We start from the raw sequence: 16677 nt of genomic DNA on the forward strand, positions 1-16677 counted from the left end.
TCTGTCCTCCCTCTTGGTTATCCCTGAAGCTGGGACTCAGGTTAAAGAACAATCCTGCCCTGCAGCCTCAGAGAAGAGAGGAGATATAAGAGAAATGAAAAGATAAGAGGACCTCTTTGCATCCTAAAAGAGTGCATCAGAAGGGCTTACTTCAAGTGTTAGGGGAAGGTGGAACCGAATGGCTACAAATTCACCTTGGACATACATGGAGTGGAAAAGAGGCCCTTTTGAAAGGATCAGGAAAAAGTTGCCCCTTTGGTCAACTGAAAAGACCTTTTCATGGAAGGCGGGCCAGTCAGGTAGAAGAATACATATCACTTCTTATCAATCACACTAAACTTCAAAAAAAAAATCCTAAAAGTAGCTCAAAGGAACAGGTGCAAGACCAGTCACCTCACTTGTATGTTGCTGAACTAGTCTAAACCTCATTTGACCCATTTGGCCCATTCAATATTTAATCTCAAAAAAGTAGCCAACTGTGGCACTATCATAAGATAGTTATGCATATCTTTAAAAGAGCCCTCAGAATAATGAAACAAGAAAACCTCACAATAAGGATAAATACATTATTGATACTTGTCTGTGTTCATACTCAGAAATATTCTCAAGGTCATTTGGACATTAGGACAGATTAACTCAGTTGAGCATGTAATCCTAGGTTCTTGAAGGCTAAGAAAGCAGAGACCAGGCTCAGCAGGCCCGTAGCAGCCTTCAGGCCCTACAAAGAAGGATTTGAGTGGCCCAGCAACAAGATGTGTCTACTTTACAAGGTCCAACTAGTGAAGTAAAGAGAAGTTCATCACCAGTAGCTAGCCACTTGGTGATTAATTCTTCAGTCACAGCAATTAATAAAACAAAGAAAAATATAAAATGGTTCCAGTCCTACCTAATACCACTTCTGCTTCAAAAGCAATAGAAAGGGGGCCAAGGGTGCTAAGAATCACATTTTTGAAAAATGCACACAAATACCAAATGTTCATAAAGTAAATGTACTTTTGGAGCGGAGGGTAAGAGAGGAACAGTTTGAGGGAACAGGAAAGGCTTCATGTAGGACATGGCACTTGAGCATAAGGTCCAGAAGAAGTTAGGGATTTGACAAGGTCAAGTGAGGCAGCTCAGCCAGTGCAGAGGCACAGACATAGGAGATGGGATTTCCCACAGCAAGGAGGCCATTTTGGCTAAAATGTAGCACGTATCAAGTGATATAATATACAATAAGTCTGGAAATGAGGGTTGGAGCCAGGTAACACAGAATTTTAAATACCTAGCAGAAGAATTTACATTTGATAGTAGAGGCAATAGTGAGGTATTTTAAAATAGAGGAAGGACAATAATTAGACCTACATTTCAGGAACATCCCTGATGTCTGTGCAGATGATGGATTAGAGAGGGGAAGGACTTGGGGCAACAAGACCGATGGGAAGGCTATTGAAATACTCCAGGACAGAAACTATGAGGATCTGAACATGGGTGGTGGCTCCCTATGTAGAAAGGAGACTGATGACAAAGACTCTGTGGAGAATTCGCAAGACTGAGGAACTGACTGGTATGGGAAGTGAGGGGCAGTCAAGTTTCAAGGGTGACTGAAAGGTTGTGAGATCTTTGTTCGATGACTAACAAATGGAACTGAAGGAACAAAATACCATTTGTAACATTCTCACTACAAATTAATCCAGAAGGCAAAAGAAGTTAACAATGCAAGGATGGCCCACAGGTTCCCCTTTTAGAAGCATTAAGTTGGCCAGGTCTTGGTTTCTAGTCAGGGTGGCATCAGGAACCTGGTGAGATAGCCAGGAAATTAAACAAAGCCAGTCTTAACAAGAAGCCAACCCTAAGGTTGGCAGAACACCTTAGGTTGACTATTTCTTTTAATGTTTACAACAATCCTGTAAGTGCACTGCCATTATCATCCCCATTTCATGGATGAGAAAATTGCTAATAAGTATCTGAGGTAGGATTCAAATTCAGATCTTGGGCTAAAATGCTTTTGGGAAACTGGGTGACATTTTTTTTAATGATTCTAAGCCATTCTCTGGGGAAAAAAGGCTTACATTTTTGACATTAATATTATTCTGGTGATATACAGCTTTGATTTGTGTAACATCATAGTCTCCAAAAAAGTAACAACGGGCAAACCTAAAAGCAACGAACAGAGTCATGTACTGAGAACTAGTGATGATCAATGAACACACCACGGCATCCAGAGATCCTCAAGCCTCCATACAAGGTCAAGACAACATGGAGTCACATAAGAAGAGAAGTGGATGGACCTGTTTTGGAAATATCTATCACTGAAACACCAAGAAGTAAAAGGGGGGTAAGAGTGGAAGAGGCAAAGGAGGAGGAAGAGGGTAGTGGCAGTGTCACAACCTAGGTGTCATCGGTGACTTCTCTTTCACCTTCTCATATTCAATCTGTAGGTAAGTCCTGTCAATTCTACCTTCACAATGTCTCTTTCTATATATAAACTCTCCTCTTTCTTCTGACACTGCTACCACCCTGGGTCCTAACCTTTACCACTTCATGCCTAGATTAGTGTTAACAGCCTTCTGGTTCATCTCCCTGCCTCATCTCGCCTCACACTCCAGTCCACCCTCCACTCAACTATCAAAGTGATCTTTCTAAATATAAAATATATAAAATTTGCAATCTATTCATCTCATTCAAGTTCCACTGCAACCCTCTGAGCCTGGTCTCTATTATCACCCCAATTTATGCATGGGTACAATGAGACCAAAAATGGTTAAGTAATTTGCCCATAGACAAAAGTATCATAGTTGAGATTAGAACTAAGGCCTCTCTGACTTCCAAGTCCAGTACCTATCCACTGTACAATCCAGCCTCTAAAAGCCGGAGCAGCTGAAGTCCACAGTTAAGTGATCTTCCCTTCACGGAGCTCATATTCTAATGAGACACACAATACTATCAACTACATGCAAACAGGATATATTCATGAGAATGATCTCAGAGCCAAGTAAAATAACTATGAGGAGAGGTTGCAAAGAGGCAAATTTAGGATTCCTGTGAGGAACAACATCCTAATAATTTACCTGCCCCCAAGTAGAATGGGGTAGCTCTTAGGTAGTGGATTCCCTTTCACTAGAGGTCTTCAAAGGGTCCATGATCATTAAACCATAAAAAATATGGACCAGAATTCAAGTCCCCGAAACCTATCTCAGTGCTCTCTGTATCTGACAATTACTGTAGCATTTCATATACAGACTTTCAGAGTTGGAAGGGACCTTAAATCCAACCCTTAATCCATTTTGTAAATTTAGAACATGATACCAGGGAAGTGGATTCCATCAAAGGGTCACGCTTGAGGATTTAGAGGGCCACATGTGGCACTGAGACTGTCGGTTCCCTAAGCCTGAGCAGGGGAGCACAATACAGCACAATGCTACAGTTAGTAGTGATGGTTTAATTATATAACACTCCACACTTCAGAAAGCACTTTTTTCTCCTTATTATAGATACGAAAGCGGAAACGTAGAAAGGTAACTGATTTGTTCAGTCATACAGTTAATAACGTAGCAAATACAAAACTCAAACCCAAGTCTTCTGTCTCTAAGTCCAGTGTTTTTTCCACTACACTATCATGAAAAGTTCAGAATTAATAGAAGCGAACTATAATTTGCAAATAAAGTTTAAATAAAATTAACTTTTCATAATGGTATGAAAATTTAAACTGAATTTTACTAGTATATAAAATGAACAAGGAAATTCCTTATAGCTGATGATTCATGGCAAGAGAATAAATTTGAGTTATTCACATATTGTGCATTTTGAGATAAAATGTAAGTACATGTATTTCTACTGAAATGCAGACAGAGCGTAACAGAAAAATAATGTTTTGTTTTAATATATACAATATTTTGAAGAGTCTATTTTTATTTCATGAACTTTAAAAAGGATTTTTGCTTCATGGAATAATGTACTCTTTCCCTGTGACTCTTTAGTCTTCAAATACATTCCTTGTTCACTTCCTGTTTTGAATGTTCTACTATCCAACTTTCAGTTTCACTGGGATTGTTAACATATACAGGAACCCTCCTTGTTAACTCTATCCTTATTGGATTGCATTCTGACTTTCCTATGGGATGACAGATCTACAGCTGTAAAGTCATCTGATTTAATCTCCTCACTGTACAGAGGAGACCCAGAAAGATTAAATTCCTTGCCCACAGTCACCTGAGTAGTTGTAGCTCAGCTGCCATATGAGGCCAGGTCATCTGACTCCAAATCCAGACTTCTTCAGTTGTATCATGCTGCCTCTCTTTAACAGATCACTTCTATCTGCTCAGTTCTTCTTGCCTTCCTGGATTCCTAGTTCCTTCTTTAAGAGCTTCTTCTATAAGAAGCTTTAAATAGCCCACTTTCCAGTCTCTCCTCTTATTCTATCCCTTCACTTAGTTTCATCCTTTGAGATTTATATAGTTTTCCAACAAAGCTCCAATGCCATGAAGAACAGGTATAAATTGTACACATTTTTCCCTTGCTATTGGCAATGAACTGATTCAAATTGAAGAACTTAATAAGGCTCACAGATTTATAAAATTACAAGTCAAAGGATATGACCATGCAGTTTTCAGAGGAATAAATTAAAGCTATCCATAATCCTATGGAAAAAAATGCTCTAAATTATTATTGATTGGAGAAATGCAAATTAAAACAACTCTGAGGTACCACCTCACACCCATCAGATTGGTTAATATGGCAGAAACAGAAAATGGTAAATTGGAGTTGGAGAAATTGTGGGAAAATTGGAATACTAATGCATTGTTGGCAGAGTTGTGAACTGATCTAACCATTCTGGAGAGGTATTTGGAATTATGTCCAAAGAGCAATCAAACTCTGCATACCCTTTGATCTAGCAATACCACTTACTAAGTCTGTATCCCAAAGATATCACAAAAATGGGAAAAGGACAGACACATACAAAAATATTTATAACAGTTCTTTTTGTGGTGGTAAAGAATCAGAAACTGAGTGGACGCCCATCAATTGGGGAGTGGCGAACAAGTTGTGGTATGTGAATGTAATGGAATACTATTGTGCTATAAGAAATGATAAGCAGGTGGATTTAAGAAAAACCTGGAAAGACTCACATGAACTGATACCAAGTGAAATGAGCAGAACTGGGAGAACATTGTACACAGCAACATTGTGCGATGATTAACTATGAGAGACTTAGCTCTTCTCAACAATACAATGATCTAAGACAATTCCAAAAGACTTGTGATGGAAAATGCTATCCATGATGCGAGAAAGAACTATGAAGTCTACTGTGCGATAAGAAATGATGAGCAAGAAGATTTAAGAAAAACCTGGAAAGACTTGACATGAACTGATTCTGAGTAAAGTAAGAACCAGGAGAACACTGTGAAAGCATACTGTTTTCACTTTATTTTTGGTTTTTTCTTTCTTGTGGTTTTTCCCTTTTGTTCTGATTCTTCTTCCACAACATGACTAATGTGGAAATGTTGAACAGGATTATACACGTATAACGTATATCAGATTGTTTGCTCTCTTGGGGAGGGGAGAGGAAAAGAAGAAAGAAAAATTTGGAACTCAAAATTTTATAAAAGATATGTTGAAAACTATCTTTACATGTAATTGAGGAAAAATATTATTTAAGGGGAAAAAAGAAACCTTTAAAAAAAAGAACTGAATAAGACTCAGTACTTGTAAACAAGCATAAAACAATGCTGAAAGAAAGTTACTTTCTTCACATTAGAATAATGTAGCTTTAATTTCCAAGGTCCAGAAATTATAATTTTTTTCCTTACTCATAAGCTCAATACTTGAGAATTTGTGGGACTAAGCAGTTTAATTACCAATATAATTTTTTTCGCTGCTTTTCATGTAGTATTAATGTGATACTGGACATTTCCGGCCAAAACTATTTTGTTTATTGTTGAACATTTAGTAAAAAAGACTAACAGTCTTACCATTCAAGCAAAAAAGCATGAGGCCGCCAAAAAAGAATGTTAGCTTAGTTTTAATGTTACTGTATTGATTTTTTTCCTAAGAAAATAGGTACTGTCAGTTATATAAAATTCTGTACATTAGTGTACTGCTGTGGTTTGTGGGATTTTGCTGGAGAATTAATAGAATTTTATGAAATACAGAGTATGCATTTGCACCAGTAATAATTTACTGCGGATTTTAACAAAACCGACCTTTACTTGGTTCTGCTCACAAATACCATAATGCTCTCTTTTTATATGAAGTTGCAAATATTTTTACTTTGAAAAAATAATGCAATAGTTTTGACAGGAAAAGAAATTAACCATTTAGTTCTGCAGCATGGGCAGTTTGTGTTGCCTTTCTCAACAATACATCTCTATAATACCATCAAGAATGATGCTAGCACAGTTCTAGAAAAAAGAAATAAATGATAACGAAGATGGAAAAACAAAACAAAACAAAAAATAAACTGAATATTAGTAATTATGACCAAACTTGGCCCTGGAGAATCAATCAATTAAGCCATTATTAAATAACTGCTATAGCACTGTACAAGAGATACTAAAAGAAAATGAAACCACCCCTGACCTTAAGGACAGTGTAGGATAGACAAAATAAATACAAGATAATGGGAGACTGGAGGAGAGATAATAATTGAGAAAATATATTTACTTCCTTTCTTTGAAGAGGTAAGGGACTCTTGGTGTGGAATACTGCATATACCGTATGTCAGTCAATAAACATTTATTAAATGGCTACCATGTGCCAGTGGGGCTAAGAGTGCTAAGCAGTGGAGATATAAAGAAAGACAAAAGATACTTCCTGCCCTCAAGTAGCTCACAATCTAATCAGGTAAATAATATGCAAATAAATATGTACAAACAAGCTATATACAAAGCAAAATGAGAAATAATCAACAGAGAGAATGCACTAGAATTAAGAGGGATTGTTGGTTTTGCAGAACTGCCTTTCTTTCTCTTTCTTTTAAAATAATTATTACAAATGATTGTCTAACAGGTCCAAGGGAAATACAGATTTAGAAATGAATATAAAACCAAAAGACATCAATAAAAATAAGATAACTATGTTTAGGGAGTAAAATGTGGTACAACTGTTTGCCTTTGGAGGTTAATAAGAAATTTTTTATTTCTAGGGCTCTAGACAAAAGGCCCAATTATAAATAACTGATTTTAGAAAATAAAGTACATTTTTTGCTCTTTTCAACCTAAGTACCACTAGTGTCAGAAAATTACTTTTCAAAAGTCTTTCTCAAAAAAAGTCTTTCAAAAAAAAAAAGTCTTTCACAATTAAAAAAAAGATTTCAATTCCACGTGGCAATATCAGTATTTTCTTCTAAAAGAAAGGTTAAATTCCTAATAGTAGGAATTTATGATTTATACAGGGTTTTCTGTCCTTACAACTCCATGAGGGAGAGCAGCAGAAATGTTATTATCTAGACTTTAAATATAAGAAACCTAAGGCTTAAAGTGATTAAGTGACTTTCCTGTAGGCACCCAGATAATAAGCAAGATACCTTAGAGATCAGCTACTACAAACACTGGCCCCCTCCTTCCATTTAAACCCTGCTCTGTTCAGCATGCTTATGCAGCTTCTCTAAGCAGAATCAGGTAGGAGGAATAGGGGTTCTGACCTTTCTCATGCAGAATTGTCAAAGACAAAATTTTAAAAACCCAGAAGATTTATAATTCTAGTTTTGTGAAAAGAGTCCTGGGTTCAAGTTTCCTCTCTGATCCTGGGTGACCCTGAGTAGGTCACTGAACTTCTCTCACCTCTGTTTCTTATCTGTGGGGTTTGGGATCGGGGTATGGACTGCATGATCTTTATAATGCTGTCAGTCTCTGAACCTTGTGAAAAAAATGATACACTGTATCACTGTCCAAACAATAAGCTATGTTGTTTCAGAATGATTTTATTTTCAGTTAAAGAATGATACCTGGATTGAAGGTAGAGAAAATTCCAGGTTAAAAGTCAAACCAGGATTTTTGTAAAATCAGATAATGTCATCAAAGCTTTAGAATTATAAATGGCCTTGAAGGTCAAAAAAATCAACTCCCCTCTCTTATTTTACAGGTAAGGGGACTTCAGACAAGAGAGAATAAAAAAACTATCTCTCTTAAGGTCACATGGACATTAAAGGTGTCCTGGACTGACCAATCCCGAGTCCCTGGCTCCCAATCCAGCAATCTTTCACTAAACCACATCTTCTTTGATTGGTTTTTTGAAGGTATAGCCTCCTTGCTCCCTCAACTTGTACACAAACATCAAACATTCTACTCAGGAACTCGGAATGCAGCAACTGAAGCAGCAATAAAGAGGCTTCTAAGAATGTTCTCTTCACTCCCAGCACTTAAAAAACCCAACTGAATAAATTCAGTCACTCAAGCCTTGACTCTAAATAAAGTGAGCCCAGATGTATTAATGTGAAGACTCAGTGAAAGCTGTACTCACTAAAATCTTAACCATTAACACCAATTTGTCTATAGATAAAACTTGGTTCTGTTGTTGAATTCACTCGGGGGAGGCCAGTTTGAAAGGAACAGCCAATCATATGGGCAGGTACAATACCGGTAGTGACACTGGAAAGCTATGCCAGCAAATTTGGCAGGACTTAGAAAAGGCTAAAAAAGTATGGACATGGTTCCTTATTGGAGGACCTGCCTAGTTAAGTTTGAAAAGGCACAGCAGAAGCAGGTTGGGCTACCAGGTGCTGACTATTTGGTTAGGCCACAGCAACTCAAATAGAAGAGGAGGAAGGGAGATTTCGAATCAATGATAGGTATATCCACATCACGAATTCTTTCAGTACTTAAATACTAGTAATTATCTTTAATATGACAGTTTAAAACTCTTAAGTCATGAAATACTAAAACTTATCTTTAATAAAGATGGTCTGAATATGATCCAAAAAAGCCCAAAGGCATTTTAGAGCAATAAATATTCTCAGAAATGTTTTTTTAAAAGAGATTCATTATTATAATTTGCATCTTGTCTACAATAATAGCTGATACTTTTGTAGCACTTTAAAGTTTACAGAAAACATTGGATGGATTAATTAATTTGACGCTTACAAAACCATAGGAAAGGCACTATCCTCCCTACCCCCACACTTTGCAGAAGAGGAGAAGTGATTGTCCATGGACAGCAGCTACTAAGTGACAGAGGCAAGATTCACACCTCCGTCTCTCTTGACTCCAGGTTATTTTCTACACCACCAAGTCACTTCTCCCAATAATACGTTTAGTGTAAATCCGTTATGTAATAATCCACATTGAAAATTTTGCCTCAAACACTTACTAGCTGTAGGAACAAGAGCAAATCACTTAACTTCTGGGTGGGTTTCCTTATCTATGAAATAAAAATAGCACCCACAGGATGGTGAAGATCAAACGTGTTAAGTGCTTTGAAAACCTTAAAGTACAAGGTCAGTGATTCTTACAACCACAGGTATGATACAGCTAAAGTATCTCCAGCATAGAGAACAAAAGATAGAAATAACCAGTGTTGTAACGGCTCCTTGGAGAAGCTGTGATCTGATCCAACCATTCTGAAAAGCAATTTAAAGTCACGTTAAAAAATAAAATTAAAGTGATGAAAATGTCTGCTCGCTTTAACCCAAACACATCACTGTTGAGCCAAGTTTGTCCCGCAACTGTGGAACATGCCGAGCGATCCTCCCTGAAGCCTCCGTTCACCTCAAGGCCGCTAGCCCCCTTCCCACCACAAAGAACTGCAAACGTCAAGAGCGAGAAGAGAGGTCACCCCTCTCCTGAACACATGCCCCCCTTCCCTGCAGGATTTCACAGCTGGCACTCGTGGCACCTTCAGGACATAGCTGCGCAGGGCCGTCCCCGGACAGCTGTCACAGGCCGATCCCGCTGTCCACCAGCGCCAAACCCGGGGTGGGGGCCCCCCTGCGACTGTGCAGGGAGGAAAGGAAGGAGCCCACCTGTGCAAACCTGCACCTCAGCTGCGTGCGTGGGGGGGGGCCCAGGGGAGAAAGGGAGAGAAGACAAAAGACACCGCAATCTGGGGGGCACAGGGAGCAGACAAGACCCCGCCCCGCTTTTCCGCCTTCCCCAAGGTGGGAAATCGGGAGAAAACCACCGAGGAGGAGACAAAAGCCGGGTCTCAGGAAGGCTCCCCCGGGCCGGGGTCCGCAGCTGGCGCGATGCGGGGCGCAGGCACCGGGGAGCCCAGCCCCAAGGGGCGGCCCAGCGACCCCCCGCTGCCAAGACAGCGCCCTTCCCCGCCACCTCGCGCTGGGAGCAGGGCCCGAGCCCAGCCCCGCTCTCGCCCCGGGCTTCCACCTCCCCGCCCTCCCCGGGAAGGGCCAGGCTTACCAAAGCCTTGCCGCGGATCAGCTTCTTCTGCCGCTCCTCGTCCTCCATGGCTTGCGCTGGGAAGGAAGAGGGACAGGGAGGGAGGGAAAGAGAAGGGAAAGGTCTGATTGAGACTGACGTCTCGGTGGGCCGGGACTGGGCACCGCAGTGCTCGGCCACCGGCCCCGCGCCAACTCTCCACGCCGGCTCACGGGAGGACCGCGTCCGGCGTAGCCGCCATCCTCGTCTCCACGGAAACACTGAGGCGGAGGGCGGGAGAAGGGGCAGGAGAACGTTCGCGCAGTCGCCGTGGACAAGGGTTCGGGCAGGTGCGCCGAGAGCCCCGCCCCCTGAGCCCCCCGCCGCGTTCCAGGCCCCACCCCCAGGCCCCCCGCCGCGTGCCGGGCCCTCTCCCCGCCCCCCCACTCCCGCCTTCCCGGGCCTCGGGGGATGGAGACCAGCCTACCTGGCAGCTAGGTCAAGCCAAGCAGCCTAGATGAAGGGCACACCACGTGGCGTCTGGCCTTGGGCTACGCGCTGGGGGGCGGGGAGGGGGTGCGCCCAAATGGCAGGTCAGCCCGGGTGCTCCAGGGGGAGATACTCCGGGCAAACCATTGTGGACCAACCGAAAATGGGAGGATGATCAACAGCATGGAAAAGGGCCCTGCAACCACCTCCCCCATCTCACGGATGGGGAAACTGAGGCCAGCAGAAGTCCCCGCAGGCAATGAGGAGCAGGGAGAGGCAGGATTCGAACCCAGGAATACTGCCTAGTGGTTTAAAGTGTGCTCACTCTCTGCTTGGAGAGCAGGATTACGTTCTGGCCCTGAAGCGCCCCTATTGGGTGGCTTTATTCAAACTTGGGCCCAAGGATGGACCCGTGGAGACAGCCCTGGATTTGGGCTTGGAGACCTTGGAGAGCCAGTGTGGAGGTCAAGACACAGCTCTGGACCTCGGGAACGGAGCCTCTGGGTTCTAACCCCTGGCATCCGCGAGCCTCGGGCCCCAGAGGTGGCATCCGCGAGCCTCGTGCTCCCCGATCTGTAACGAGAAGGAAGGTTGGCCTTTCTAGGCTTCTAAATTCTAACGTCCTGGATTTAAGAAATCCCTTTAACGTAAATCCCTTGAACTTTCAGGACCTCAGTTCCCTCCCTTCTAAAATGAAGGGGGTTGGACTTTTTTGTGTCGTAATCTCCTGTGACTGGCTGCTGAAGCCTATGGATCCCTTCTCGAAATGCTGTTTTTAAATGCATACAATAAAATGCATAGGATTACAAAGGAAACCAGTAGAATTGAAATACTTATTATATTGAATTCCCACTTACATACTGAAATAGTTAATTAAAATAAAACAATTTCATGGACCCCAGATTAAGAACCCCTGTAAGAAATGATCCCAAACTTCTCCTTCAGCTTTCAAAATAACTTATCTTTTATGGAGATAGTAATAGCACTTCCCTCCCAGGGTTGTTGTGAGGATCAAATGAGATAATGATGGTAAGTGCTTAAGACAGTGCCTGACACATAGTAGGGACTATATAAATATTAGCAGTATATGTATATATATATGCATATATATGTACGTATATATATACAGAGAAAGAGATCTATATATATCTGTATCTATAAATACAGCAGGCAGTGCAACATCAGTAATTAAAAATCTCAATTTTTGAGGCCATATAGGCCATCCTCTTCATTTTATGGATAAGGAAACTGAAGCTTGGGCTAGCTGACCTGTCCAAGGTTACACAGGTTGCACAACTGAGATTGAAATCTCGGTTCTCTGGTTCTGAATCTTTCCATTACACCCAGAGTTCCTCTTCCACATGTCCTTAGGTAACTAAGGCAAGGTAGAAGGGAAAGGAGGCAAAGGAGAGCTCAGACAGTTGAGGAGCCAATTAGGGGTGGTAGATTTGGAAGTAATTTGAAGCAAGAGGGCACAGTAACATCTGGGGGTCAGAAGAATGGGGGAGATGTCAGGTATAGGGTGGCAGCTTAGCTGAGACTTTAAGAAAAAGATGTTCCAAAAGTCTGAGATGAGTCTGATTCGTCTGGAAAGCCTCTCCCAGCACAGTCTGACTTCTATGACTGGGATGCGTTCCTTTCTCAACTTCTTTTCCTCCATCCTTGCTTAAGAGTGTTTCTCACCCAGCCTGATGTCTTTCTTTTTCTTGACCTCATTGAAGGGGCCATGCCCTGACTACTTCTTAAACAGGTCTATTCAATGAGTGGGCATTTCCTGAGTGAGTACTTGCATAGATGCTGGCCAAGATCTCTCAGTGCATCCTGGGTCATCTCCAGTCATCCTGATGAATATCAGGTCACTGGATTCAGATGGCTCTGGAGGAGAAGTGAGGCTGGTGACCTTGCATAGCCTTCCCTCACTCAAAACAAAGTCAAGTGCAAGTCATGTCATTATTTATCTGATGGCATGGTCTTCTTCAGCAATGAAGGATGAATACAACCTCCTTCTTAAGCTCCCTCTCATTCTCCCCAGCTATCACCTCACATATCCTGTACCACTTTATGTGGCTGTTCTCTTACCCCATTTCTTTACTCCCTGCTTTGTATATTCTTACCTGTGCATGTGTTAAATTTGCCCTAGTAGAATTTGAGTTTCTGAGAGATACGAACAGGAACGTCTGTCTTTCTTTTATCTTTCCGTTCCCCGAATTCTGAACAGTGCTTTGCACATAGTAAATGCTTAATAAATGCTATCATTCTCTGACTATAAATCTCCCTGCTCTTTCACCTGGGGGAGAAAGGAACCTCCAGCCAGCTCTTTGCCATGCCCTTACTCTCCTGGGAAAGGAGAGTGTCTCTGAAGATTTTAGTAGTGAAGGGGGTGAACTAAGGGTTGACCTAAGGTCCTGGAAAGGACCTTAAAAATTCCTGCATTTTACCCATGAAGAAACTGGGTGAATGAAAGGAACTCAGTCCCCTGTGGGCACACCCTTACGCTCCTCCTTTATGCTGAGATTCAGAAAGGTCCCTATACCACAAGCCTCAGTTTCATAACTAGCTTAAGCCCTAAGGTCTTCTGAGTGGAACAGAAACCAACTAAACCAGTTTCTAATAAAAATGTAAGCTTTTTAAGGATTGAAACAGGAGTTTTACTCATCTCTGTGTTTTTCCCCCAGGATCCCTATGGTATTGTCATGCAAATAGCAAATAGTCAATGAAGACCAGTTGAACTCAACCTCCTGGACAAACCTTTCACCTCATCCCTCCTCTAATGTAATTCTCCCCATCTTCCAGTTCCCTCCTACTACCATTCTCCTTTCCTCCCCACCCTCACATACACACACAAACACAATATATATATATGTAATGCACATGTATATATGTATATACCTACATATTTATGTATGTATGTATTCCTGGGCTGAACAATACCTTCAGCCTCAGAGAAATGTCATATAAAAAGTGAGAGGGGTCTCCAATGTTACCTTGAAGGACCCTGTCTTGTGCTGAAGGTCTGGTAGTCTGAGACATCCTAGGAGGGCGCATGAAAGGTCAGCAGTCTGGAAAAGCAGGGGTCCAAGAAATGCAGATGAAATCAAACAAAGGAACAAGCAAGAGCCCTGATTGTGATACATGTGTTTCAAAACCGAGCGTGGAAGTGTGTCAGCAGCTCTACGCTCCAACCTCAGCCTCTTGACTTGAAAATGGGTAAGGTGGGTTTTTTTAAAAATTTTTAATTCTTTTTTATTAAGGGAGTAAACCAGTCAAATCTCTTCATGCTGCAAAAACAGGCCTAACCTGGGAGGGGTTTTTTGATCTTTAGTTTCAAATTGTTTATTTATTTTTTTGTTCCATGTTTGAAACTTACCAGTTCAGGGGCATGTGACATGCAAGGAGTAGAATGGTAGACCTTTATAATTCAGAGGAACCTCAAAGATCATCTGATCCAACTTTCTCCTTTTACAGATGAGGAAACTGACCCAGAAAGATTATAGTTACATTGCTAAAAGTCCAGAATCCAGACCTCTTGACTTCCAGTTCTGTGTTCTTTCCATCTCACTCTGGAAATGTTTTTGAAATGAAAATTACTTGTGTGCTAGGTTCCAACTATATGATGTTACTTTTTGGTAATTCTCTGTTTAAATTGTGAAAAGCTTTTAAAAATTAACTTAATGTCTTAATAGATTTATGCTTCCTTCAGTATCAACCTGATCTGACATTAATGAAGATGGGGTGCACTGGATCTTATTCTCAGCAAAATTAGTTTTTTGTTTAGAGTCATGTGGCATAATGGACAGAGAGCTAAGCTTGGAATCAGAAAGACCTGGGTTCAAATCCTGTTCCAGCCTCATGCTGGCTGTGTGACCCTGGGCAAGTCCCTTATCCATTTTCAACATTGGATTTTTTAAATTATCATTTGCCAGGCCTAGAGGCCTGTGGGCTACCCGAGTCTTACCTTACCTCTATCGGAGGTCTTCGGCTGGCCAAACCGGATACTCATATGAGAGAAGAGACCTATCAGAGTCGAACAAGGGTTGAGCTTTATTTCAGGGTTCTGGTTACAAGTGCAGGGGTAATTCTTCCTTAGGAGGGAGAGAGAAAGATCTCCCAAGGAGGCAAAGATCTTACAATAAGAGATTGGAAGTAGAAGTGTAAGTGGGGAGAGAGGCGGAGGGAAGAGCAGAGAGAGGAAAAACGGAGCCTTCTGTCCACACACGTGGCCCCTCCGCCCAAGAGAGCTTTCAGGCTTTCCTGACCCTACTTAAGCTCTCCCGTCGCGGAGTTTACACGTCAATACCGAGCCTGTTAGGTACCAATAGGTGTGCCAGATCCGGGACAGCCTCCAGAGCGGGGATGCTCCTCCCATCACGTTTCTCACGGGAAGAGGAGGAAATACACGAGATAGCTCGGTTCACCTCGATTCCCAGTCGTTTCCTGGGGGGCCTCGTGAGAACTCTAAGATTTAGAAGTGCCCACCTTTACCCGCCCGAGACTGTCCACATAGAATTGAGCTTCCATCCCCAGCAATCATTCAGTTGTTTTTCAGTCATGCCTGATACTTTGTGGGCCCACTTGGGGTTTTCTTGGCAGAGATGCCAGAGTGGTTTGCCATTTCCTTCTCCAGCTCATTTTACAGATGAGGAAACTGAGGTAAACAGGAACTAATAATAGTGTTTATCTTGCAAGGCAGGAGTCGTTATGAGGATCAAGTGAAACAGCACATATAGTATTCTGCAACCTTCCAGTGCCACATAAATATTAGCTATTATTGTTTGTTTTTAACAATAAAATTTCTAAAGGCACTTTACAAAGGAACCTACTTGTTGTGCATTATATCTTTAGTTGGATAATGCCAGCTTATTGTTTATAAAATAAATTACATACAAATGTCTTCAAGATCACCTCAGTATCTTTAATAAATCTTTAAAATATCTTTAAAATCTTAATAACAAATTTGAAAATCCTTTATAAAGTTAAAACAATTTTTTTCACCAATGATATCATCCTTTTAGAAGATTCCTGGACAATTAAAGTCTTAGACAGTTTCATGGGAAAGTGAGAAGTGACTTATCCAGAGTCACACAACAAATGTGAGATAAACATGGTACTTGAATCCGGGTCTTCTTGATTTCAAGGCTAGCTGTCTATCCACTATACCATGCTGTCTTGAGTATACAGAGCCTACTCCAATAAAGTCCCTCTCATGACATGCAGGAAGCCTCGGATTCTCAAAGAATGTGGCAGTGGGAAACAAGTTCTGCGAAGGCCTGACAAAGTGGAAAGGCTTAGAGCATGACCTGGCAACCACCTGTTAGCAGAAAACCATGTCAGGTGAGTCTGAAAGAGGTTTCTTATTCAAAGGTAAGCCATCAAGTACATTATTTTCTCACAACAATTCATGAAACTAGCTACTGAGACATGAAGGGTTTTGATATGGGTCAGTCTGCATTGATGGAGCTCTCTTACCAGTGAAATCACACATCCCTTTGGATATAGAACTTTATGCTAAGTATATACAGCATTATAAATCACATTATTTATTTATTTTTGTTCTGAGTCATTGTGATCACCCTCTCTGTATCATTCAGTTGTCACAAATTTAAGTCCTAGAATGACAGACTCCCAGAGCTGGGAGAGACTTCAGAGGCCTTTTAGTCCAACCTGTACCTATAACCCAAACAATATCATTTAGTTGATAGAACTGACAAAGAGTGGTCTAAGAAATTCCCTCTAAACATACTGTGACTTTGAGAGCAGAGATTTTTTTAAATCTTTTTTTGAACCTTCTACTCTTAGAACAGTGACTGGCACAGAGTCAACAGCTGATAAATGTTTATTGATTCCCCAAATTAGGGGTGGGGAACCTGTGACCTTGAGGTCACATGTGGCCTTCTAGGTT

The 16677-nt window shown here is 41.4% G+C and overlaps 1 protein-coding gene and 1 long non-coding RNA gene across 15 annotated transcripts in view; one reads left to right on the forward strand and one right to left on the reverse strand.

Moving 5' to 3' along the window:
* The window catches only part of LOC140530911 (A-kinase anchor protein 9-like), a 100173-nt gene extending 89504 nt beyond the window's left edge, over positions 1 to 10669 (reverse strand). For 7 of the 11 annotated variants that reach the window (XM_072650042.1, XM_072650037.1, XM_072650036.1 and 4 more), the window contains exon 1: positions 10332 to 10571. In XM_072650042.1, coding sequence (XP_072506143.1) covers positions 10332 to 10379 — 48 coding nt within the window. In that variant the 5' untranslated portion in view covers positions 10380 to 10571. Of the gene's footprint in view, positions 1 to 10331 lie in introns of all 11 variants that reach the window. The other 4 variants (XM_072650043.1, XM_072650041.1, XM_072650045.1 and 1 more) reach the window with 4 other exon arrangements.
* Positions 1 to 16677, forward strand: part of LOC140530919 (uncharacterized) — a 949813-nt gene that overhangs the window by 266275 nt on the left and 666861 nt on the right. For all 4 annotated transcript variants that reach the window (XR_011976162.1, XR_011976160.1, XR_011976161.1 and 1 more), the window contains one exon: positions 15993 to 16109. This is a non-coding gene — a long non-coding RNA (uncharacterized lncRNA). The remainder of the gene's footprint in view (positions 1 to 15992; positions 16110 to 16677) is intronic.

Source organism: Notamacropus eugenii, chromosome 3 (genome assembly GCF_028372415.1).
Source record: "Notamacropus eugenii isolate mMacEug1 chromosome 3, mMacEug1.pri_v2, whole genome shotgun sequence".
NCBI lineage: Eukaryota > Metazoa > Chordata > Mammalia > Diprotodontia > Macropodidae > Notamacropus > Notamacropus eugenii.